The sequence below is a fragment of the Urocitellus parryii genome, chromosome 8 (assembly GCF_045843805.1).
Source record: "Urocitellus parryii isolate mUroPar1 chromosome 8, mUroPar1.hap1, whole genome shotgun sequence".
Taxonomy (NCBI): domain Eukaryota; kingdom Metazoa; phylum Chordata; class Mammalia; order Rodentia; family Sciuridae; genus Urocitellus; species Urocitellus parryii.
Window position 1 is genome coordinate 78997129 of NC_135538.1, and position 25668 is coordinate 79022796.

Below are 25668 nucleotides of genomic sequence, written 5' to 3' on the forward strand. Positions count from 1 at the left end.
ATTAGAGGGGCTAGGAGTAAAGAGAAAGAAATGTTGAAGTGTTCTCATGTCAAATGGTTTTTCCTTCTTTATGAAATTGGGATAGCTTAGAAGGTTTAGAACTAAACTGAAAAATATACTTACTTAGTAGATAAGAGATAAACAACCAGAAGGAATAGGTTGGGAAGACATCTTGTTATATTGTGCTAGAGACATGAAAGGAGAGTATATTTCAAGGAGACTTGGTGAATATAATATTGCTATCTTATCTTCAGTATCAGATTATAGATAAACTAAATGGGATTAAATTTGAAGATGAATTGTTTTTATAATATTTTTCTTTTGACAACAATCTAGAGCTAATCTACTTATCTTTTTTTAAAAATCAAACCAGGCATATAGCATTTTAAAAATTACTTTATCTTGATACCATTAGTTTTAAATAGCTGTCCTTAGTTATGTAATAACATTATCATAAAGAATTTTCAATACTAAGTTTATTTAACTCTTAAAATTCTCTACACATAAAGAAGAACTTCTAAGGACAATTCTTAGTATAAATTCCACTACTTAGCTATTTGACTCTTGGTATATGAATCTATCATAAAATTTAATATTAGAGTATATTAAAAGGTGTACAATTTTAAATTTTGAAATGTTTTCTAGATAAGATGTTTTCCTCTAATTAATGTTATATATATTTTTAAATGCACAAAACAAGAACAGTGATCATGGTCATAGAATTAAAATAATTCCTTAACGGTGTAATTCTGCCTAAGCCCACATTTTAAAATTTTCCTGTTTTGTGTTGAGGCCCTCAAGAAGTACATACTTCTTAATGCTCAGATCTGTTTATCTGTGTATTTCTAATGATTTAAATAATTAAGACCCTGTCACTTTAGCATGAATTGACATGTGTACTTCATTTCCACATTTGTTCAGTTCTTCCACTAAGTCTTCCTTAATATCAAATAGTAGTGCATTAGAAAGGAATCTATAATGATCACTTAAATATTCTCCATCATTCCATGGACATATGAGATGTTTTTGCCCACTATTGGGGAACAGATCTCTTTGGTCTTAAACCTCATTCCTCTGTCTCTATTAATCATTGATCTTTATGCTTCACATAAATTATATTAGAAGTTGTACATTCTTTCTTAAGTACAGTAATTTTGTCATCAGCAAAACTTTCATCTCAGAAATTTTTTCATTGATTTTTTTTTTTAAAGTTCAGTATGAATAAATCTCCAAACTTTCTAACAAAGGTTATACTACTCATTTCTTGTTAATATTTCTATAATTCTTCAGTCTAATAATTTTCTAGTAGGGAAATAATTATTTTAATATGTGGTCCTCTCATCTTCTGCTTTAAAAAAAAAAAATATATATATATATATAAATAAAATTACCAAGCATATTTTTTTTATTTCTTTCTTTTAATTCCTCTTTTCAATTTTTGCAGTTCTTGGCAAATACTATCATGGCTTATTTCAGCTATTTCTTGATATTATTTAATGTATATGAGTTTCTTACATTATGTGGTCTTTATTTTTATAGGCCCTGGGTAATGTATAATGAGTATTCTTCATTTTATTACAACAGTAATTTATTTAAAACTCATTTGGAAATTTGTCATTATTTTCTGTTGGAATTATTTTGCTATAGCAATGCAGGAAGTACTAGTATAAGCTATATATAATATTAAATTTTATGTTGACACATTATTTTGTTAGACAGTACATTTACTTTTATGATAGATCCATATTCCTTTCATATGAATAGAGAAGGTATTTTTCTTTTGTGAAGGTTTGCCTCATTGTTTTCTATTTATGCATATATATTCAAATAGTGCTTTTATGATTAAATTTTTCCTTTGAGAATTCTTACTCATAAATACTTGATTGTGGTTTTAAAAGATCAAATTTTTTTTCAGAGACAAATGTTTGACTTTCTTATGTGACTTTTAAATCATAGTACACATCAAAAGGGTAGATTTTTAGTTATATAGGGAAAATAAAATATTTGTCTCCTTTGCATCATCAAGTGTTTGGAAAGTCTAATCTGCCGTCTATAAGTAGGGGCGTTCATTATGCAAGGAGCCTTTACTGAAGATAAACTTGGTTTTTTAATTAATGTTTTTAGGTACCTTTTCTAATTTGTTCATGAATAGAGTATTTTCTTATAATGCCTTCTTTAATGAATAGTCATTAATCCAAATAATGTAGTTTACCTTTTTTCTTACATAAAAGTCACTGTAGAGGTAAACAGATGCCTGGCACTAAAAAAAAATAGTTCTAGCCTGCCATGTTCAAAATGGAATGTGATATATAGGATGCTCAATGATCTTAAAGATGATTACTATTTTTTCTTTGCGTTTTTAGACTTTTATAAATTCCATCTCTCCCAAAGTATTCTTGTAGAGAACTGCTAACTATACATGTGACAATATTGATAGCATGGATAAAGAGTTGATTAGGCCCACCTACTCCCTCTAAAAAGAAAAATATATAGCAAAACAGCTTAAATATCACAGGAAGCATATCATGCTTATGAAAATCTATTAGATTTCCTTTGGCATTGCTGACTTAGACTACTTTCAAATCTTTTTCTTTCTACTATGGTATACTTGTAAACCTAGACTTGTAATAGTATTGTCATTTTGGAAGCATTTAGTAGAGTGGATTTATAAAGTAGTTGTTTTTTTGTTTTGTCTCTTGTTTTTGTGAAATTTTGAGTGGACTAAAATCACTTAACAACATACAGCTAAGGAAGTTTCTATAATTTTGAGTTTTTGATGTAAAATTCTATTTAGACATAAACTTTGTTCATGTAGTTATTTAAAACAGTCCATGTAACTTTAAAAGAAAATCTTGTCTAGAAAAACATTGAAAAGTGAAAATTTGAATCCTGATATTTCTACTTACAGTCTGTCTTTTTTGGCAAATGCTATTTGGCTACTAATGCCCTTAGATTAATCAGGAGAAATTGTTCTTTTCCTTCTTGTTTATGAATTGTTTTAAAGTAGACTTATAATCAGTTACCTTCCTCTGTTATCTTTTCATTCTCTAATTTTCTTCATATCCAATAAATAAATCTATTCACTTATGGTTCATTTTATTTTTGTTATGGTAAGTTTTTATGTGCATTATACATTAGACAAGTTTATTAGCTTTCTTGTATATGTTTATATTTTAAGGAAAGTTATTCATTCTTTTCCATTGTCACCATCCAAAACAACATTAATAAGAACTATTGTATACATTTCTTCTTTTTCAGTAAGTGAAAAGAAAAGTTAGTTGTCTTTTGAGGCAATTCCTGTTTGCAGTATTAACTTCTTAGGCAGAGCCCTTCTTTTCATAGTGATATTTCATCTTTTGACCAAAGTACAAACTTTCCTTGAGAAACAATTGTTCTTCTTCTGAATTTTAACTCACTTGTGTATTTGATGAACTGTGCATCCATTCTTATGCCAGATTTTTAACTAAAGCAAAAAAAGTTACTCTTTCCAAGTATTTCGTGGGATATTACTAATAATACTCAATTTGTTCTAGATCAGTGGATACCGGAACAGAAAGGAGGTATTTCTTACCTGATAATGTGTATGTGTTCCGATTCTGCTAATCCAGAAATCCAAATGGCATTTGTCGAAAATCATCTGTAGTTAGGGAGTCAACTCCCTATTTCAGTTGTTTCTGAAATTCAGTCCCTAGATGTGCTTTAGATAGGGTAGAATTTTTACCTCTTTCAGAACACTGCTAAAGAAGTTTTCAACTGGAACATAGTCTGAAGAAGCACTGAGAGCAAAAAATTCAGAGTGGTGATTGGCCACCTCTGTTTGATTGACAGGTTGCAGGGAGAAATCCATTCGTTCTGGATTAATGGAACTGGAAAACAGAAAACAGTTATCAGGTAAAAAAAACCTTTTCTTTAACCTTTGAAATTCACCATTTGAAAAATGAGTCAGACCACCAGGGAATTTATTACCAAAAAAATGAATTTTGTAAGCAGTGATCTCTGTCTCCTAATTCCAAGAGTTATCAGAAAATCGCTACAGTTACTACATTTTGTCAGCCTTTGCAGAAAGGGCATGAATGGATGGAAATAGATGAAATGTATGGCTTATTACATTTTAAGTCTGGATTAAAAACGTGAAGCAGACTTCGATGGGTGGGGGAGATTGGCGTTCTTTTATTTCCTGAATTGTGTATGGTCTGTGGATAAATAGGGTTCTTTGTTTTTCAGGGGTGTTAATCTGGCACTTTTCATGAATATTCACCAATTTTATTGTACTGTGCTTGTGCTTGTTATACTTAATCTTCACTTCATTAGGATATATACTTATACATCTTTTATCATAAAATTCTAATTTTTTAGTGGGAATTTTCTGATTGTTGGTTAAATATATTTCAGATTGAAGGCCAAGGACATGGTGCAGTATTTGACTGCAAATGCTCTCCTGATGGTCAGCATTTTGCATGCACAGACTCTCACGGACATCTTTTAATTTTTGGCTTTGGGTCCAGTAGCAAATATGACAAGGTAGAGTATAATAAATATACATCATTTCCTTACTTATTTTTCATCCATGGGTGATTAGGAGTTGTATTGTTTTGAAGTGGGTGAAATCAACATTTTTTAGTCAGTAACCATATTTTAACTAGTCTGGTAATTTGTGTTTTAGAAAAGGAAGATGAAGATAGTTCTTAAAATATTACTGTTCTGTAATTAGGTAATGAGTCTGTTAGAGCAAACTAGATTTGAGTCTTTAAGAACAAACTATATATGAGTTCTTAACTTGGCATATCTTAACTGGAGATGAAAGAAATTATGTAAAATGTTTTATTTATGTAAATAATATACATTTTACCTAGGATATGAATTTTAACTTTCTTGTGATTCTCTAAAAATTTATGACCCACTTAGAGTAACTAATGTTTCTTGTTTTATTTTTACCAAAGATCTTGTCTTTAAAGTTAGTGGGCAAAAGAATTAATTAATTATTTGTTGTGGAGTTGTATAAAAGGTTAAAGAACAGCAAAATTTTAATTTGACATTACAAATTAACCAATAAAATTTTGATATCAGATGTATCAGGGCTGAGTGCATATTAATTTTATATCACCACAAAAATTTTAGGGAAAATGCTCACTCTTGGAATATCTTGTTATGTTAGTTTTTATATTAATATTATAGAAACCATGGGGCTGAGGGTGTAGCTCAGTGGTAGAGTATGCACTTAGCTTTCATGGGGCCCTGCATTCAATTCCTAGCACCCTAAATAAGTAAATAAACCATGCTTATTATATGCCTAAGGAATTAAGATACGGTAGCTCTGTGAATTGTATGGTTTATGCCTAGATTTGAGTTTACTATTACGTTTAAAATTGAATAACTTACTTTTAAAGGTAGCTCTTTTTTAAAAAAAATTTAATTTGTTATATATGACAACCGAATGCATTACAATTAATATTACACATATAGAGCACAATTTTTCATAACTCTGGTTGTACACAAAGTAGAGTCATATCCTTCGTGTCTTTTTATGTGTACTTAGGGTAATGCTTACCATCGAATTCCACCTTCTTTCCTACCCCTATGCTCTTTGATATATACAATCTCTACCTGTTCCAGAGAAAGCAACTGCTTTTCTGATCCTAAAATTTAATGTGAAAAATACAAAGTTTGCCTACAATTAATTCAAGAAAAGAAATTTTTTTAATTGGGCCAAGGCCTCACATGTGGGTGCTTAGCAGGCACTCCATATCTGAGCTACATCTCCAGATCCAGAAAATGCCTTTAAATTGTTGCTTATTGCCATAATTTGTATTAAAATGTTTCTCATTAGAAATCTTGTAAATCTTTATAATACTAAATTTTAATTTTTCCAGTCTTTTTTGAACCTTTTTTACAGATAGCAGATCAGATGTTCTTTCATAGTGATTATCGGCCTCTTATCCGTGATGCCAACAATTTTGTATTAGATGAACAGACTCAGCAGGCACCCCATCTCATGCCTCCACCATTTTTGGTTGATGTTGATGGTAACCCTCATCCATCAAGATATCAAAGATTAGTTCCTGGTCGTGAAAACTGTAGAGAGGAGCAGCTCATCCCGCAGATGGGGGTCACTTCCTCAGGTAAGTGCTTATTTTCAGAGACAGCCAAATTTTGTTTTTTTTTCCACTGAAATATTTAAAAGTTTCTCATTGAGTAAAACTTTGTTTTCAGGAAATGAAAAGTAAAAGTGGTGTTTTATAAGTTTTTTGAATAATACATAAGAATTATTAGATAACTAAAATGGAGATTTATGGCAATAATTTTGGTTTATATGTGCTTATGTCTTCTGAAGACTAATAGACTTGTCTCTATATTTGCTGTGTGATGAATCAATTCAATTATTTTATTCATTAAGCAGCACTTGTTGAGAATCTCCTCTGTTTCTGACCTGCTAAGCCTTGGATATGCAGTAGGAAATTAAACAAATATGATCAGTGGTGTGATAGAATGGGTTAGATAGTTGAGTAAGCATAATTATAAACAAAGGCATAGTGAAAAATTGTGATTGATATTATTGAAGGGAATAAAAGTATGTGAGAGAAGCTATAACTAGGTTGCCTATTCACAATGATGAGTATTTTAAGAAGTGGACAACTTTTAAACAATTAGGAGAAGTAACATAGGGTTGAAGAGTGTTGAGCTATTTCAGTGAAGTAATAGAGTGTAAAAGTCCAATTGAATGGGAGTTAAAATAATGGAGATAAGGTCTACAGACTCCTCCTTATTTGACAAGTATAGCACTGATTTATTAAGTGAAAATAATGGAGAAGATATATAAAGTTTGAGCCAGTCATATCATTATGCATTGTTCTATTTTAAACTAGAACAATTTTGTGAAATGATTTTGTTTTAGACTAACATAATGGACAAAATCTCCAGGTGGATTTTGTGATGAGTAAATAATGAATTTACATTTTGTAAGCACAGTAAAATCACTCCCATTGCAATGTAGCAAACCCAGCTTATTTTTTGGTAAAGGATTGGTTATGAAATTGTATTGAAGATGGACATAATGGATAGAAAGGGCTGCTCTTGGAATGACACATGCATGCCCACTTAGAATGGAGGGTAAGGAAACACATTAAAAGTATTGCCTTTGCTACCAGTTGTACAGAGGAGTGTAGACATGATATCCTAAGTATGTGAAACAACTCATGTGTCTCAGCATATGGATACTGCATAAACTCAAAAGAATTGAGAACAACTAGTATTTGTCTAAGCAGATCTTCAGATTACAGAAGTCTCAGTATTAGAAAAATATTGGTCATTGGACTGAAATCAGAAGAATGCCTTCAGTTTGTGGTACTGCAGTGGGCAAGAGTCAAATTTTGCTCAGGTCTCAAAATAGGTATGTGAGCTGGGATTTCAGACACAGGGAAATAAAGAAAGGACTCATTTATTATTAAAATATCAGTGCACTTTAATTATCATTGCTTTCTTTTTCTCCATTTAATAGTATATATAAAAACTTTCATATATAATATTTAATCCTTCTAAGTATAGTATTTTGATCCTTAAAGTTGACAAAATAAAGTTTAACAGTATTGTGTCATGGAATCACAGAGTAATAACCTTACCTCTGCTTCTTGGTTCATTGTTCTTTCTTTCACACCAAGCTATTCTTAGTGTATAAAGCAGATATGAGCTCAAAAATGAAAGAGAAACTAGTTTTTAATAGTGGATCACAGAAGAATCTTTAGCAATAATTATGGCTTCATACTGAGTCACAAAATTTTTCAATGTTCTGATTTACAAAATTCAGAGTAAAAAAAATCTTTACTATCATTTTTTGGATTTCTTAAGTATAAAAATAGAACAAAAGAAAATTTTTATTCAGAAATTCTGTAGCATCATTATGAACTATATTTATATTTGCAAATCTATATCAATAATTTTTAATTGAAATATAGATAAAAGTTAATCTTGGCTATTATAATAAATTAATTTGAATGCAATTTTGTTGCATTGACACTGGATAGCACACTTTTTATGTTTCCTCAGTTGTAAATTTGATCTATGCCCAATTACTCATCAATATTCAAACATGACTTGTTTTCCCAACAGCAAATCAGGAAAGCACATATGGATATTTCAGCTTTGCCTCTGAGCTTTTACAATTTTCTAACCTTGTGATGTGGATAATTTTATTTTATTGAATTATAGTTTTCTCCTGTAAAATGAAATAGCAGGTCTGGGGTTATGGCTCAGTGGCAGAGTGCTTGCCTTGCACATGTGAGGCACTCAGTTCTATCCTTAGCACCACATAAAAATAAGTGAACAAAGATATTGTGTCCATGTATAACTAACAAAAAAAATTTTAGAAAATGAAATATCATATACTTAGTACATGTAATTTTTCTTTCCTTTTCTTTCTTACCCCACTACATTTAAAATATTCTCTGTCTTCCCAATTTAAGCCCAATCTAAAATTCTGCTGCAATTAGTTTATATGCCTGCACATCGAATATGAACTGTTCCTTTCTTTACTCCCATGGCATTTTCATATGTCTTATATTCTTATATTTTATTCAGTGTCATCAAAATTTATATATATATATATATATATATATGGCATTGTATTATCTTTAGAAATATTAAGATTCTTAGACAGTACACGTTTTTAAGGAACTAACTATTGCCCAAGCTTTCCTTTATGTTACATACTGGGCTGATTACTAAGATATGTATAGATTGGTATGAAATTGAAAGAGGTTTGCAGCTAATTCTGTCAAGAGGTATTTTGGAAAGATTTTATGGAGTAAATATGAAGGTTGCTTTTTAGTTGATGCTTGAAGGAGGAGTTAGATTTTGTTATGTTTATCCTTAACAGTGGAAATTCTGTGGTAAAGTAGTATTTTCTGTTAGGAAGATACAAGTGTCAGGTGGTCCTCTGTGATTATTATGGGTAAAAGTTGATGCTAGAAAAGTAGGATGAATCAAAATACACAGAATTCTTTTGGGTCTTAGAGCCTTTGGACTTGTTGCGTACTATCAGGAGTGAACTTTTTCTAGCTTTGCACATGGCTAATTCAAGTCTCAGTTAAAGCATTAACTTCTTAAAAACAACTTCTGTAAGTTCCAACTCGACACAGATATTACCCATCTCTCCCCATACCCACCCTTTCTTAAGAATCTTATCACCCTCTTTATTTTAACATCTTTCACAATGTGCATTTATCTGTAGATATATTACTTACTTTAGCTCCTGCAAGGTGGGGATCTTGACATCTCTTATTCACCACTGTATCCCCAGTACTTACCATAGTTACTAGCACAGAGTAGACAGTCAAAAATTTGTTGCATAAATGAAGCATAAAGTTCTTTTGAGAACATAGGTAATGAGATCTTTTTTTTTTTTTTTTAAGAAACTGTGCTCTAAATAGAAATTTTACTTTTGCCACTTCCTTGATGTATGAGTTTTAATAATTATTTTAGTTTTTGTTTGTTATCTTTAACGTAGAATTAATAATACATACTTGATTAAATTAACAATTATGAGTGCCTGGATCTTGGGAAATACATAGTAAAAGCAGTTATACTCACTCTAATCATTACCTTTAATGGACTAATATGGGGGTATGTATGTGTGCACGCATCTCTCACACACTCTTTCTCTCACTGTCTCTCTTTTTTCTTTCTTTCTTTGCTTTACTCTTAGCATTTATAGTTGTTAATTTTAGGTCTTTTAACCAAACAAAATTTACATTTAATTATAGATTCCAAGGTTGATGAATAAAATGGTTTGAAGAGTTTCTGAAATATTCTTAATATCTTTGTACTTATTTTACAGGATTAAACCAAGTTTTAAGTCAGCAAGCAAACCAGGAAATCAGTCCCCTGGACAGCATGATTCAAAGACTACAACAAGAACAAGACCTCAGACGTTCTGGTGAAGCAGGTATTGGTAACACCAGTCGCTTAAGTAGAGGTAAGCAAAAGTTCTATTTTAAATGAAATATTTTAAATTCTGAAATATGTTACATCCATAAAATGAAATATTGGGCTGTCAAATGATCATGTTTTTGTACAGAGTTTAATGTCCTGAAAATGTTCATAATATGAAGCTTTAAATTATGGATACTGATTTTTTTTACTGTGTGTATTTTTTCAAGTTTTCTGTAATAAAACATTAGAAATGAGTGGTATTTTGGGGGGAGGGGCAATGCTTTGGATTGAACACTTAGTCTTACACATGCTGGGCAAGTGCCTTATTACTGAGCTATATTCCCAGCCACATTTTCAATAGCTCATCACCCTTATTGTTGCTTTTTATAAAGCTTGAAAAAGCCAAAACAAATTACTGAACCATAAATGTCCTTCAGTTTGATTTTGCTTCTTATGAAGTAATGATTTTTACTTATAGTGCTTGGGTCTTAACAGTTCATACTTAAGATTCATTGAATTAACAACTGAATAACCATAACTATATTTTGTTTTTATTAACCTTTTGTCTGTGATTTAGCTCCTGATTTAATAATTTAATTAGTGGCTATAATATTGTGTTTCCTATGAACAATAGAACAATTTTGACTTTTTTTCTCCGGTTACAAACTAATGGACATACTAATTTTTTTTTTTTTTTTTTAAACTTAGGATCTGTAAGTTCTACCTCAGAGGTTCATTCACCACCAAATGTAGGACTAAGACGTAGTGGACAAATTGAAGGTGTACGGCAAATGCATAGCAATGCACCAAGGAGTGAGATAGCCACAGAGCGGGATCTTGTAGCATGGAGTCGAAGGGTGGTAGTACCTGAGCTGTCAGCTGGTGTAGCCAGGTAAGGGAATTGTTAATTTGTATATACCATAGTTGCTTGCTTTCATTTTGAATTATAGTCTTTAAAATATCTTTTCAGCCTTATGATTTTTTTAAATTTATCTGAAAAGCTAGTATTTTAAGCTATTTCTGACTGTAGAAAAATTTTTAAATATGTTCATTTCAGGAGTAAGTCATGTAAATGGTATGAGATGGAATGTGCCAAGATGAATGGAAGGAAAAACCCATTAATTTGAACTTACCAAACAGGAGATTTTATTGAGTAGCTTGAGATTGATATATGAATCTCAGTTTGTCTTATTTATATCTTAAACACATTTTATATACTTGATATTATTTGGGATTTTTAATGAATTTCACTATTATATAATATTATTCAGAGGCATAAAGAAAAACCATTTCCTGGAAAATATATAACTATCTTGTATATTAAATTTTTTAAAATTTAAAATATGCATTTATGGATTAAAAATTGATTTGACATAATCCTCTTCTCATACTGTGTATTATGGGGAACTAAAATATTCATGAATGAGGTCTTTATGAATCTAAGTTAATACTGACTTGTATACTATAATAAAAAGTGTAATATTCTTTGAGAATTGGATTTTAAGACTTTCTAGTTCTTAAAATCAAAATATAATAGTAATTATATAGTTAACATTTTTAGATTTAATCATACAGGTTAAGCTTTTTGATTGGACAATACTTAGAATTTGTTTGGGGATTGAGGATTAAATATCTACCTAAGATATAAATGTGAGCAGTAACTTATGATACAGATGTCCTTAATAAAAAGTTAACTAACTCAACCTTTTTTAGTTGGCTCCTTTCCCAGTTTTTAATTCTAATGTTGAAAGGGGGTCTAATAAATAACATCAACTATTCAGTACAAATTCTGAACGAACTGAAAAATAATAGAGGCGAATAAGACACATAGGAAATCAGAATGTTACTTTTTATTTCTGGTACGGTTTTGAAGGATATGACTTTTATTTGCGGGAGACTATGCTTCTTAATACTAAACCTGAAAAATAAGTAGCCGATGGTCATCATATTTTTTTCTGTGTATGAGACATTTGGTTTATCTGTTTGTTTTGTTTTGTACCAGGAATTGAACCCAGGGGCAGTTAACCACTGAGCAACATCCCTAGCCCTTTTTTATTTTTTTATTTTGAGACAGGGTATTACTAAGATGTTGAGGCTGGCTTTGAACTTGTGATCCTCCTGCCTCAGCCTTCCAAACCACTGGTGCAAAGCAGAATATATACATTGCAATTAGTTGCACAGGGCTGGGCCATCCTAATCTAGATTTTCCTTCTAGAGCATACCAGTTAATTAGTAGATGTTTCCCCTGGAGAGGTATGAGTAAAGAGGTATGATTGCTCACTTGCCTGAGGTTCTGCGATCTGCACATAGAAGGAAACTTGAGAAATAAAGATATTTCTCTTTAAATACTCTACCCTTTTATCTCTTTACCATTGTATTTAACCATTAAGCCCAAGGTCAAGCAAGGCTCTGGCTTTCTCTTTAGAGGTTATTTTTAGTTTGGCCTTCCTAGATCTTGTCCCTAACACTTTCTTTGGGGATCTTTTAGAATTTGCCCCTGGTAACTAATTTAAAGTTTGATTCTAAAAGGCTCTTAAATAAACCAGACTAATTACTCTGAATAAAATTAAATACAAACACATATTTTAAAAGGGGGCTAATATCTTTAACATTATAAATAACTCTTAAAGCTCAATAATAAATAATACAATCCAGTCAGAAAATGGGTAAAAGACATGAACAGACCTTTTACTTAAGAGAATAGCAAATAAACACCTGAAAAGATATTAAAATCATTAGCTACTAAGGAAATTTTACTGCATACCTATCTGGCTAAAATTTTTAGTGACAGCACCAAATGCTGGGGAAGATGTAGAGAACATTGGATTCCTTAAGAATTTTTTATGAGAATATAAAATGGTAGAGCCTCGATGGAAAAGTGGTCAGCACTTTCTTAAAAACCTAAATATGCCTTGTAACATAGCTGTTGCTTTCTTGTTACTTTATCCAAAAGAAACGAAAACTCATGTTCACACAATAACCTATATACAAGTATAAACAACTTTCTTTGTAAAAGCCCCAAAGCCAGGAAAAAGTTTAGATGTACTTCAGTGAGTACATGGTTTAATCAACTACACATCCACACTGTGGAATACTACTTTGGTATAAAAAGGAAAAACCCATTGATACATAAAACAATCTTAAAAGGTTGTATAGTGTATGATTCCATTTATGGAGCATTTTTAAGATTATGAAAGAGAGATGAAGAATAGATTTGTAGTTGCTAAGATTGTGGGGGAGGCAGGGCTGAGGTGGGTTTGATTAAAAAAGGACACCACAAGTAATCTTCCTGCTGATGGAAATGTTCTGTATATTGACTGGTGTGATGGATTTTCAAATGTACACTTAATGATGAATTTTCATAGAACAAACACAAAGAAGTAAATAGAAATTAAAGTGAGAAATCTGAATAAGATTAGTGTGTTATCAGTATCAGCATTCTAATTGTGCTATTATACTATGGTTTTGCAAGATTGAGGGGAACTGAATAAAGGATACATGAAATATCTCTGAATTATTTCTTATAATTGTATCTGAATCTACGAGTATTTCAATAAAAAGTTTAATTAAAGAACAAAGAAAAGTTAAATCCAAAGCCTGTCATTTTCACAAGTTTAAAATTCACTCATTTTCCCTTTATAATTATGATGAGACACATTGGAAAAGTTGCTGTTAAGTAAAATAACATTGATATCTAGTCATAAAGTATCAGCAATATATAGGTGCTCTGCGTATGAATATTAAATCCTTTCCTATTATGAAAACTCCTGGGAGAATTGAAAGTTCAAAGATTCAATACCTTTGCACCTCAAAAACTTTGAAGTTGTAAGGAATGAAAGTGTCTCTGTGAGTTCAGATTTCATGAAATCAAAGTTTAGAATTAATATCCCTCAACTTTTTCTGTTCAAATTCATCTTGATGCCTGGATAGAGTTTTTTTTAGTAAGTCATGCCTAACTTGGGTCTCACTGGAAAGAAAATAATGTCTTTCAGAGCTTAAAGAGTTATATTAGTTCAACCTTAAGACTCTGTTGAACCTGTTTTAAGGATTCCAGCTATCTGTGTGGTGTACAAGATTATCAAAAGTACAAATCCTATACTCACTTTAGAAAACAGAAAGTCCAGTTTCTAATCCTTAGGATACTTACCCTAAGAATAACTGTGGTTGCAGAATCTAATACTTGATTTGCCAAAGACCACAGCAGAAAAAGTTTTTCTTGTAGTCTACATCTTATCTTTCCAGTATGCCAGTCATTTAATGCTAGATGTCCTGAACCTATGACTTAAGAATTTAAACTCAGAACTTTATTGCATGCTTCCATTCAGAAAGAAAATATGAGTAGCATTCTTTCTCTAAAAGCTAACATTCCTTTTGGGGGAAAATTAACATGTATAGTTTTTAATATTCTCTTTCAGTCGGCAGGAAGAATGGCGGACTGCAAAGGGAGAAGAAGAAATAAAGACTTATAGGTCAGAAGAAAAAAGGAAACACTTAACTGTTGCAAAAGAGAATAAAATACTTAGTGTTTCAAAGGTAAATATTAATTGCTTTGATGTTTAATAATTTGCTCTGTAAGTATGATGACCTTTGTTGTTTTTAGATATATAGGGTATATTTTGACACGTTATACTTACATGGAGTGCAGCCCATTCCAATTTTAATCCCATTCTTGTGTTTGTACGTAATGGGGAGTTATACTGGTGATGACTATTTTAAGACCCCCCCCCCTTTTCAATTACAAATGTTAATACTCTAAATGGGATAATTAATGAAATAAAATTATGTAGTTAACTCCTTATTATCTCTTTGTATCTATGGTTTACCACTTAATTTTTTAAATTCTACATTTCCTGCCTTCTAGCATGCCATTTCTTCAAATGCCAATTTGTATATATACTCATTAAATCTAATAAATTATAATCTGCCTAAACATGAGCTCTTTAGTTCAGTCTTGGCTGCATACTCTAGAGCAATGTTTTGGGTTTTTTTTCTTTGTTATATCTTTTTGTTTTCACTTATTTGTTATTGTAAATAATCACATCTCTCTAATACTGCCATAAAAGTTCTTAGTTTTCTCATTAAGAGGGGCGGATTGTCCCTCTTTTTCTGCCAGATTCTCTGTTATCCTACTCTGGCAAAATTTTTGGATCCAATGAATTTCAGTTGGTCATGCCCTAATCAGAGAGAGATGTAAGTACTTTATTGTCAAGGAATCATAAGAATCTATTGTTCTGTCTACTTTGCCCTTAGCTTGAAAATCTTTTATTTTTAAATTTTTTATTTTTTTTTATTGTTGGTTGTTCAAAACATTACATAGTTCTTGATATATCATATTTCACACTTTGATTCAAGTGGGTTATGAACTCCCATTTTTACCCCGTATACAGATTGCAGAATCATATCAGTTACACTTCCATTGATTTACATATTGCCATACTCATGTCTGTTGTATTCTGCTGCCTTTTCTATCCTCTACTATCCCCCCTCCCCTCCCCTCCCCTCTTCTCTCCTCTTCTCTCCCTACCCCCTCTACTGTAATTCATGCAAATCAAAACCACCCTAAGATACCATCTCACTCCAGTAAGATTGGCAGCCATTATGAAGTCAAACAACAACAAGTGCTGGCGAGGCTGTGGGGAAAGGGGTACACTGGTTCATTGTTGGTGGGACTGCAAATTGGTGCAGCCAGTTTGGAAAGCAGTATGGAGATTTCTTGGAAACCTGGGAATGGAACCACCATTTGACCCAGCTATTCCCCTTCTGGGTCTATTCCCTAAAGACCTAAAAAGAGCATGCTACAGGGACACTGCTACATCGATGTTCATAGCAGCACAATTCACAATAGCAAGACTGTGGAAGCAACCTAGATGCCCTTCAATAGATGAATGGATTAAAAAAATGTGGCATTTATACACAATGGAGTATTACTCTGCGTTAAAAAAATGACAAAATCATAGAATTTGGAGGGAAATGGATGGCATTAGAGCAGATTATGCTAAGTGAAGCTAGCCAATCCCTAAAAAACAAATGCCAAATGTCTTCTTTGATATAAGGAGAGTAACTAAGAACAGAGTAGGGAAGAAGAGCATGAGAAGAAGACTAACATTAAACAGGGATGAGAGGTGGGAGGGAAAGGGAGAGAGAAGGGAAATTGCATGGAAATAGAAGGAGACCCTCAGGGTTATACAAAATTACAAGAGGAAGTGAGGGGAAAGGGAAAAATAATACAAGGGGGAGCTTGAAAATCTTTGAGTCTAAAGTCAAGGAAAATTATATGTCCAAGTTACCACCTAAAGAACAAAGTTAACTGATTTTCTGACCCAGCTCACAGTGACTTAGTTTAATTGGAAATATATCAAAATTCTAAAGTGAATAATCCAGACCTCATATGGCACCCTAATTGTTGAGGACTGGAATTTTTTCATTTCTGATACTCCTGGATTTGACTCAGGCCTCAAACTACCAACATCCTCATTTAAGATCATAGGATGGATGATCAAGAGAGGAAGTTGGAAAGGGCCACATGTGTTCTCCTGAGGAAGGCTCTTTGATGTTGCTCAATAATATTGTACCAGATTCCTCATTGGCCAAAAGTGTAGCCACATGATAGCCCAATAAATAAAGCAAATTGTTTTTGTTTTGTTTTGTTTTTTTTGTTTGTGGGAAAGGGAAAGAAGTAATATTGGTTGACAGCTGGCTTTCTCCTTCACTGCATCATGTATTGAGGCATTTAAAATGTTTATGTTCTTTGATTTGGAATTTATTTTATAGAAGTGGGTATTATGGATAAAGCTTTAAAAGTTCAGTAAGAATTTTTAATGACACAGATTTGAGTAAGTAGAAATGTTTGTTATATGAAAGAAAAAAGATATATTAAATTCTTAAAAGTGGATTGGTCAAAATTAGTGACATTGTCATTGAACATTATTTTTTTTTCTTTTTATACCTTTATATATTTCCCAAAATTTCTACAAAATTATGAAACCATTTAGTAATTCTTTTACAGATGATCTATGTGGAGTAAATCTTGTATCCTTGTATATGAATATTTATTTCATTCTCAGTTGTGATAGTTTTTTTTTTTAACTTCAAGATTGATTGATTTTTTTTCCATAATTTTCTACAAAACTACTTATATATTTCATGGATATGTTACTTTCTTATTTGCCTTTGAGATTGCTTTATTAACTTATTTTTTCAGATGCATATTCCTGTTTGTTGAGTTAATCTCTGTCACTGTGTGGATTTTGTCAGGTGTTTCATTATTGCTTGTTTTCTCATCTATGACAGATGACCTCTCACATTTATCTCCAGTAAAAGAAACATAGACAGGATAGTTTTGTTTTTTTAAATCACTGTTCTGTTTTCCATTTGGCCTCTGCCTGTTATATGTGCCCCATAGTCCATTGTTCTTTTTTTTTTTTTTTTTTAAATCAGTTCTATAGATTTGGTGTAAGTACAAAATAAAGAGTTCATTGTTTACCTTAGTCTTATATCATGAATCTTCACATCACTTACTTGGAAAAAAGATATTTTAAACTTATTAATCAGCAAGTAAATTTCAGTGTATTATCTTGTGATTTAACTTGATGTAATGTTGAAATATAGTTCATACTATAATCTAGTCCATTTCCATGATATATATGAATGAGTCCTTTAATAATGAAAAAATGAACTTTTTAATTTAGAAGTCTATTCTTTAAGCATACTGTGAATAAATTTCATTTTATTTTTTTCAGAATCATGCTCATGAGCATCTCCTGGATCTTGGGGAATCCAAAAAGCAACAAGCAAATCAACATAATTATCGTACAAGATCTGCACTGGAAGAGACTCCTAGACCATTGGAGGAGATAGAAAATGGCACTAGTTCTTCAGATGTAAGATTTCAGCACTTTGATAACTTCCATGACTAACTTCTAGGCATGGCATATATATATTCATGATCTTAAATCCATAAAACAAATCACATTATATATGAGTTCTGAGGTTCAAAGGTGTTTAGAGTTCAGATCCACCTAACTATTAAATGGTATAGCTGGGATTAAATGCAGGTTCCCTTTAATACCAAACTTTGAAAATAATACCATGATGCACTTGTATAATGTAACTATAAGAATGAATCAATAGGTTTTTGACAGTTTTGGTTAGTTTTTAATTACGGTAACCGTTTAAAGACTTGTTGGGGTATGTGTGCATGTATATATTTTTTTTTAGTATTCGTCATTTATAATTGCATCCATAAATTTGTCCCTTCTAAAATATACATTCTCTTAGCAAAGGCAATCAGTTTGTAGTCACAAAACCAATCTTATTTAGTACTTAAAACCATGTCCTTAATCTTTCTTCCCTCATCATCACTTCTCTTCCCCTTAATTAAGTCAGGGTTTCAGAGATGTTGACAGCTATTCACTTTTGGAGCAGTGTTTTATCAAGTGGTGTTAGACATTATGAGAATTCTCTAAGTATATTCTCTATGAACAGGGCAAGCTGTGAACAGTGGCATGGACCTGTAATTTTCAGAACTCTTTGGAATGGTCCTAATTCACATTTTTCATTAAGACATCAAAATGGGAAAACTTTCCTCCAAAATATATCATTTTATTTAAATCACAAATGAATAATACATCTCATTATCCTCTTGAAGAATGATCCAAATATGCATACCAAGTTTTAACTGAACCATAATAGAAAGTTGTCTTAGCTTTGGAATAAAATGATCTGGCTTCAAATTAAGCCTTACTGCTTACTAGTTGTGCTGCCTTGGGCAAATTTCTTAACCTTTTTAAGCTTTAGTTTCTTATATTAAAGCTGCTTCTTGGGGCTGGGGATGTGGCTCAAGAGGTAGCGCGCTCTCCTGGCATGCGTGCGGCCTGGGTTCGATCCTGAGCACACATACAAACAAAGATGTTGTGTCCGCCGAAAACTAAAAAATAAATATTAAAATTCTTTAAAAAAAAAAAAGCTGCTTTTTACCACCAACACAGTTTTGTTGAGACAAAATGGGATGATACAGACAAAAGTGCTTAGAGTCATTTCTGACATACAGTAAAAGCTTAATAAATATGAAGGGCTATTGTTATTAGAGCATAAAGTTTATTTGAGCAAAGAAGTTATATAAGATTTTGTGACCAAAAACCTGACTTTTTTGAAGAAAATGCCTTCACTAATTAATACTTACTAAGGAGAAGTAATGTCTTGCTATTTTTTAATCTTTTTCCATTTGGATAAGAGATGGATTATCCTGTTTTTTTGTATGATAAAACTATTTTAATAATAGGCAAAACATAATGTGCCTAACTTTAATGTTATGAAAGTATATCCAGAAAAAAATTCTTAATTTTCTAAAGGCCCAGAAAGTAGAAATTAATTTCAAATATAAACTGGAATTTGATATCTTTCAATTTAGAAGATATGAAGCTTTTTAAATGTTAATTATCTGAGAGTTGTCTGAATCTAGTATTATTGAGTATTATGTCTTCATATACATTAATTGTCTTACTTTTTTGAGTAAAATTAAGCTGTGTTAAGGTTTTAATTTAAATATTCCAACATCATTAGTATTTTGTCATTGATATTCTATAATCACAGGATGTTATTTTCTAAAATGATTTAATGAAATATGTCTTCAATGTCTTAGGAAGGTGAAGTGGTTGCTGTCAGTGGTGGAACTTCTGAAGAAGAAGAGAGAGCATGGCACAGTGATGGCAGTTCTAGGTAAATTAATTTTGATTTCTCCAAATATTATTATAAAATCACTAGAAAGCTGTAAAATTTTTTCCCATTAGCAGGACATTTTAAAAACTCTAAAAGTTTTCTTCAAAGATTCTTTCAGCTTTTCAAAATTTAGGAAATTTTTTTCTTTTCCTATTTTCTCTATAGAAATATTTTTTTGGAAAGTGCAATTAGATATGCAGAATGATCCATTTAACTGCCTACTTGGCATTGTATCTTCTGAATGCTATTATGTATAATCTGAATTATATGCCAGTTTTTAATTACTAATTTTTGTTTTGTTTTGTTTGTACCAGGTGTTGAACTCATTGGCACTCAACCACTGAGCCACATCCCCAGCCTTTTTTTGTATTTTATTTAGAGACAGGGTTTCACTGAGTTGCCTAGCACCTCCTCATTGCTGAGGCTGGCTTTGAACTAACAATCCTCCTGCCTCTGCTTCCTGAGCTGCTGGGATTACAGGGTGTGCCATTGCACCCGGCTTATTACTGATTTTAAGACATGTTTAAGCATAAAATTATGAAAGTAACAAGATCTTATAGAGTTAACTATCTTATATAATGGAATTTATTGAATACTATCAATAAATTCTCTTCTAGCAATGGGAATAAACTTTTTTTCTATTATTTGCATCTCATTTGATCATGTAAGTGAGGATTGCTTTGATATTGGTGGTTCACATTGTTAAAGGATTGATGGCCACAACTGACCTTGTAAGGCAAGAAGGAATAAATGCTTGGAGAATGATAATTGTTCCCACCTCGGTGGCTCTTAAAATAAAAGTGCCAAGAGAAGCATTAAGTGGAAGCTATAAGAGTTACTTTTATTAATCCTAGAACTGAGGACTTTTCAATTTCCACAGTAGTGACTCCACAGATGCATGTGGTTATATCTAACCTGTGTTTGAAACATTTCAGTGAAGGAAATTTTTTGCTTTGTTTTTGCTCAGCAATGCAAATGAATATCTCAAACCAAACACAGTGTATTGTATTGAGTGCTTTTGGCTTTAGCAGTTGAGGACATTTGTTGTAGAGAACAGTCAGTCTGGCATTTGTAGTTATACTGGCAGAAGATACTCTGAGTATCTTCTGAGCTGAGTACTGCTGAGGAGCAACTTGAGATTTGGAATGTGCCATTTATAGTGGCAAAGAGTGGACTCAATGTAAATAAAATGCTCCTAAATAAACTGAGGCAAGCCTTTTTTAGAATAAAGTATCTGAAAACATTTTTTATTTAAATTCTTAAAAATCATTTTAAATTTCATAATGAAATCATACTAAAATATTTTAGTTATGATTTTTACCTGGGATGATTTTTATAAAATTATTTAAAACGAAGTAGTTAAATATTCTCACATACTAAAACTAAAACAGAAGATAACATAACTAGATTATTTTGCCATAACATCACTTTAGTAAGATAGGTCTGAAAGGTAACAGAAAAGAAATGGCAAATATGATACATAAGTGCGTAACACCTATATTTCTCTGAATCATAGCATGCTTTGAAGCATAAGATGTTCCTAAGATGTAGGGAGGTAGAATAATCTTACCTACATGAAATATCATTTCTTCACATGCAAAGTAAAGAAATTTTGAAGATAATTTGAAAATTAAGAAAATATTTTAGATCTTTAAGTATGTACTATTCTGTTATTCCTTTTTCTGTTATAATCTTCCCCTTTTTATTAAGCAAAGTCTTAAACTATATGCTCTGTTTATATTTTGGAAATCCCTTCTTTTTTCTTAGTGACTACTCCAGTGATTATTCTGACTGGACAGCAGATGCAGGAATTAATTTACAACCACCAAAGAAAGTTCCCAAGCATAAAACCAAGAAAGCAGAAAGCAGTTCAGATGATGAAGAGGAATCAGAAAAACAGAAGCAAAAACATATTAAAAAGGAAAAGAAAAAAGTAAATGAAGAAAAAGATGGAGCAACATCACCAAAGAAAAAGAAACCCAAAGAAAGAAAACAAAAGGTTGATTTTTAGAAATTGTAAATTTGTGTATTCCTTTATGAAAATGACTTAAAGTATGCATTTTTAAAGCGTAGTTGAACTTAAATATCATTAACCTTAATGATTTCTGTTAGCAAGTAATAATAGAAAATACTCAGATGTATAAAGTATACCAAAATACATCTAGGTTACACAAGTTTTTAGATGTTTAACATGTAATAGGGTTTACTCACAAATATAAGTAAATATTGAGCATTTAATTTTAATACAGGAACAGACTTTTTTCTTGATAATCTGATGGGACTTATTTATATATTTTTGTAAAAAACAGTTGCTCCAAAACAAAGTATATTTCTACTTAATTGAATTCATGTTTAACTACTCTAATTGTTCTTGCTAAAAATAAACAAATTCTAGGGAAAACATCACATAATAAAAAACAAAACTTGTTATAGTTGACCACAAAGCAAATATGAATTCAATGCTGAATTTTTAAAATAGGCTTGTTGTAACAAGTCTTCATTAACTTAACTAGTGTGTGAGCCATAATTTTTTCATCCTCAGGTGAGAGTAGTATTGATTTGTTAAGTCGGTGGATAATTTGAGAGAGAGCAAAGAAAGTAAAAAAAAAAAAAAAAAAAGTATTATGGAAAAAAAATTATCTGCTCTTATGGAGTTGAAATTTTCTAACCAGGGAATGAATATAGTGACTGTTTTAATTTTTGCTTCAATGTACATGTAGTATGAGGGCCATGTTGTCTACTCTCTAAAATACTATAATAGGGAATCATATTTGGTTGAGTTTGTGTTTATTTCAGCTTTATAATTATGAATTACTTTAATCTGGATTCCATAGCTACTATTTTTGTCACTTTCTTTGTTCTTTGTTTGGGCAATCTTTACTGAAGAGAATGCCACATTTGCCCATAGGTTTGTTGGTTGGTTGGTTTGTTTTGTATTTGTGAGTGATGATAAATATATTCTGAGTGGTTGTTTTATGTGATAGATTGGTTAATGAAATTGATTTAGCCATGTGTCTGCCTAATAAGGTAAATAATCTTTTTCATCAGTTTTGATGAACTTTTGAGATCTGCCAGTAATATATCACAGAAAGAATGTAATTCTTTGGTCCCAAGAGCACAGGTTGCATTAGCTGGTCTTTCTTAGTTTGATAGTTATCCACAAACTAATATTGTGGTTTCCTTCATGCATGGTCACATTTGAATCTTCTGTTTACTGTTTGGCATATTTTCATTTCACTGTTTTGCTGTGGCAAAGTATCATGACAGGAGCTGTGCATGGAACACACTTTATTAAGGTTAAGATGCTATAGCTTATTGTCTTGAGTTTGAATTTTTGTTCACATGTCTACCAGTACATCCGCAATAGATGGAACTATTTTATTACTTAATCTTTAACTTAAATAACACAATGGTATTTCTGTTTATTTTTACATATTTACTTTTGAGGTGGAGTCTTGCTATGTTGCCAAAACTAGGCTTGAATTGGCAATCCTATCAGCCTCTATAACTAGTTGGGATTATAGGTGTGTGCCACCAGGCCTGGCTTAGTATTTCCCTTATGCAGAATTACAGAGTTAAGAAGTAATGTTATTACATGTGTGAACAAACAAAAATATTTTCCAATAAGGCTAATTCTTTTATAATTAAGCAAAAAAGGGAGGGGTAATAGAAAATAATAATTAAAAGTAAAATTCTTCAGAGATGTAGTAAACATATCTTAGGTGATATACTCACATAACATATATACATCTATTTCTCATGTCATTTGGAGCTCTGTATATTAAGTCAATAAATATTTATTACAGTTTATAAAATAATATGATTTAAAAGGAAATGTAAAACATAGTGTTTATTCCAAAAATTATGTGGCCTAACAAGATGCTTCAGTGCCCTAAGATAAAAATAGAGGAAATGTTATGTGATCTAGTAATATATTTCATTGAGAGATTTATTATAGAGATAACTCAAAAATTGAATGGGAGCATGTTTCTTTAAAAAAAAACAAGGTTTTAATTTTTTTGTTATAGATTTATTTATTAATTTTTATGTGGTGCTGAGGATCGAACAACCCAGTGCCTCATACATGTGAGGCAAGTGCTCTGTCACCTGAGCCACAATCCCAGCCCAAATGGGAACATCTTAATGTTAGGGTTTCAGAGAAGATCTCCTAGAATAAAAAAGATTTGAGTTGGGCTTAGTGAAGAAGATAAGGAATCGGTTAACTATACCTCCCCAAGTAAGAAAATTTCAAATCATGAAGCTGGAAAATTTGAGAAATACTCAATTTTAGCACACCACACCGGCATTAAAGTCTTCAACACATATGCCTTTAGGGAACATTTAAGATCCAAACCATAATAGGGTCTAACTGTAATATACTTAGTGAATAACAGAGTGACTACTTGATAACTGTTCACAAATCATATAACTATTTGGATATTATTTGACTTAATAATGTATCTCAAATCTAGTATATGCAAAACTTTCCAAGCTTTCTTCTCAAATATGCTCTATTCCACCATCACACTGATGACAACTCCTGTCTTTTGAGTTTTTTTATTCCAAGATTTCTGAAGTTATCCTTAATTCCTTTTTTTTTTTTTCCTATTATGTTCAACATCCATTCTATCAGGGAATTAATCTGGCCCTGTCTTCTAAATTTATTCAGTATTTAACTGTTTTGTACCACTTCCACTGTTATTACACTGATGCAAGCCTCCATGAACTATTGTGTTACTACAATAGCCTCCCATCTGTTTTTCTGCTTCTACCCCTTTTTTTTCTAGGTCTAGTCTCTAAAGCAGGGGATGATAAACTTTTCCATATAAGGCCAGGTACTTCACCTTTACAGACTTATAGCAGCCATAAATAATACATGAATGAATGGGTACAGCTGTATTCTGATAAAGCTTGATTTATAAAAACAGTTGGCAAACTGAATTTGGTCTGTGGACCATGACTTGCCAATCCCTGTTGTACATAGTTACAATCCCTGAGTACATAGTTCTGCTCTTCTACCTAAAATTCTCTACCTACAATTCTCCAATGTACTCATCTCCCATATAGGAAGTTTGAAAGACCTTTACTTCTCCTTTATTCTCCAAGATGAGAATGCTCCTGATGTGTTTGAGAATCATGATAGTGTGATTAATAAAAAAAGGAAAATGTGTAATGGGAAACAATTATAGTAGTATCTGGCAGTCTGGGCATGGTGATGTACACTAAGTTCCCAGTTACTTGGGAGGAAAAAAGTTAAAAAAATTACCTGCTGCCAGTAGTGTTCATAATCATAATCTGTGGTATTGCTTCTTTCAGTAAACATTCCATTAACTCATAGTGGTAACTACTTTGTTAAAAAAAAAAACTCAACAGAATGAAATTTAGAAGTCTTAGAGCATATACACTGAACCACAACAATTTAAATCAGTTGCATAAAGTTTCTTTAGTTATAATAGTAGGTTTCAAAGGTTCTTTTTCCATTTTTACTGTCTAAGGAAGCAATAACAAGACTGTTAAGGCTGCTTATAGGTGTTCAGCAAAGTTTTTCAAAAACCCTTTTTTCAGAGGCATAGTGTTACTTTTATCCATCAAAGTTAAAAAGTAAGGGACATGGCTTAACAACATTTCATTTGGGGCCAGGGGAACTCTGATTTTCTTTTTTGGAAGGAGCTTAACATGAGCCAAGAATGAAATTGCTATTTAAGAAAAGGAGAGGAGGGCTTACAACTCAGTATAACTCAGTGGCAGAGCACTTACCTAGGATGTGTGAGGCTCTGGGGTTTGACCACCGGCCCCCCCCCCCCAATACCGAAAAACAAAAAAAAAAAGGGCAAAAGAAGGGGAGAGGAACATCCTCGGGCTATTTAGAAGTATAATGTCAAGCACATGGAAACAATTAGCTTTCTGTATCTTATAGGAATACTTAACCCATATGAGAATATCTTATTATTTCTAACACTAAAAATAGGATTTTTTAAAATTCAAATTATGTCATAATTTGTTATAAGTAGTGTTTGTAAAACTGAT

At 31.7% G+C, this 25668-nt stretch overlaps 1 protein-coding gene across 1 annotated transcript in view; it reads left to right on the forward strand.

Moving 5' to 3' along the window:
* The window catches only part of Phip (PHIP subunit of CUL4-Ring ligase complex), a 125077-nt gene that overhangs the window by 67655 nt on the left and 31754 nt on the right, over nt 1-25668 (forward strand). Inside the window, exons 16-23 of the mRNA XM_026410453.2 lie at nt 4393-4521; nt 5894-6119; nt 9830-9967; nt 10633-10816; nt 14340-14457; nt 17664-17804; nt 19565-19641; nt 21409-21640. Coding sequence (XP_026266238.1) covers nt 4393-4521; nt 5894-6119; nt 9830-9967; nt 10633-10816; nt 14340-14457; nt 17664-17804; nt 19565-19641; nt 21409-21640 — 1245 coding nt within the window. The remainder of the gene's footprint in view (nt 1-4392; nt 4522-5893; nt 6120-9829; nt 9968-10632; nt 10817-14339; nt 14458-17663; nt 17805-19564; nt 19642-21408; nt 21641-25668) is intronic.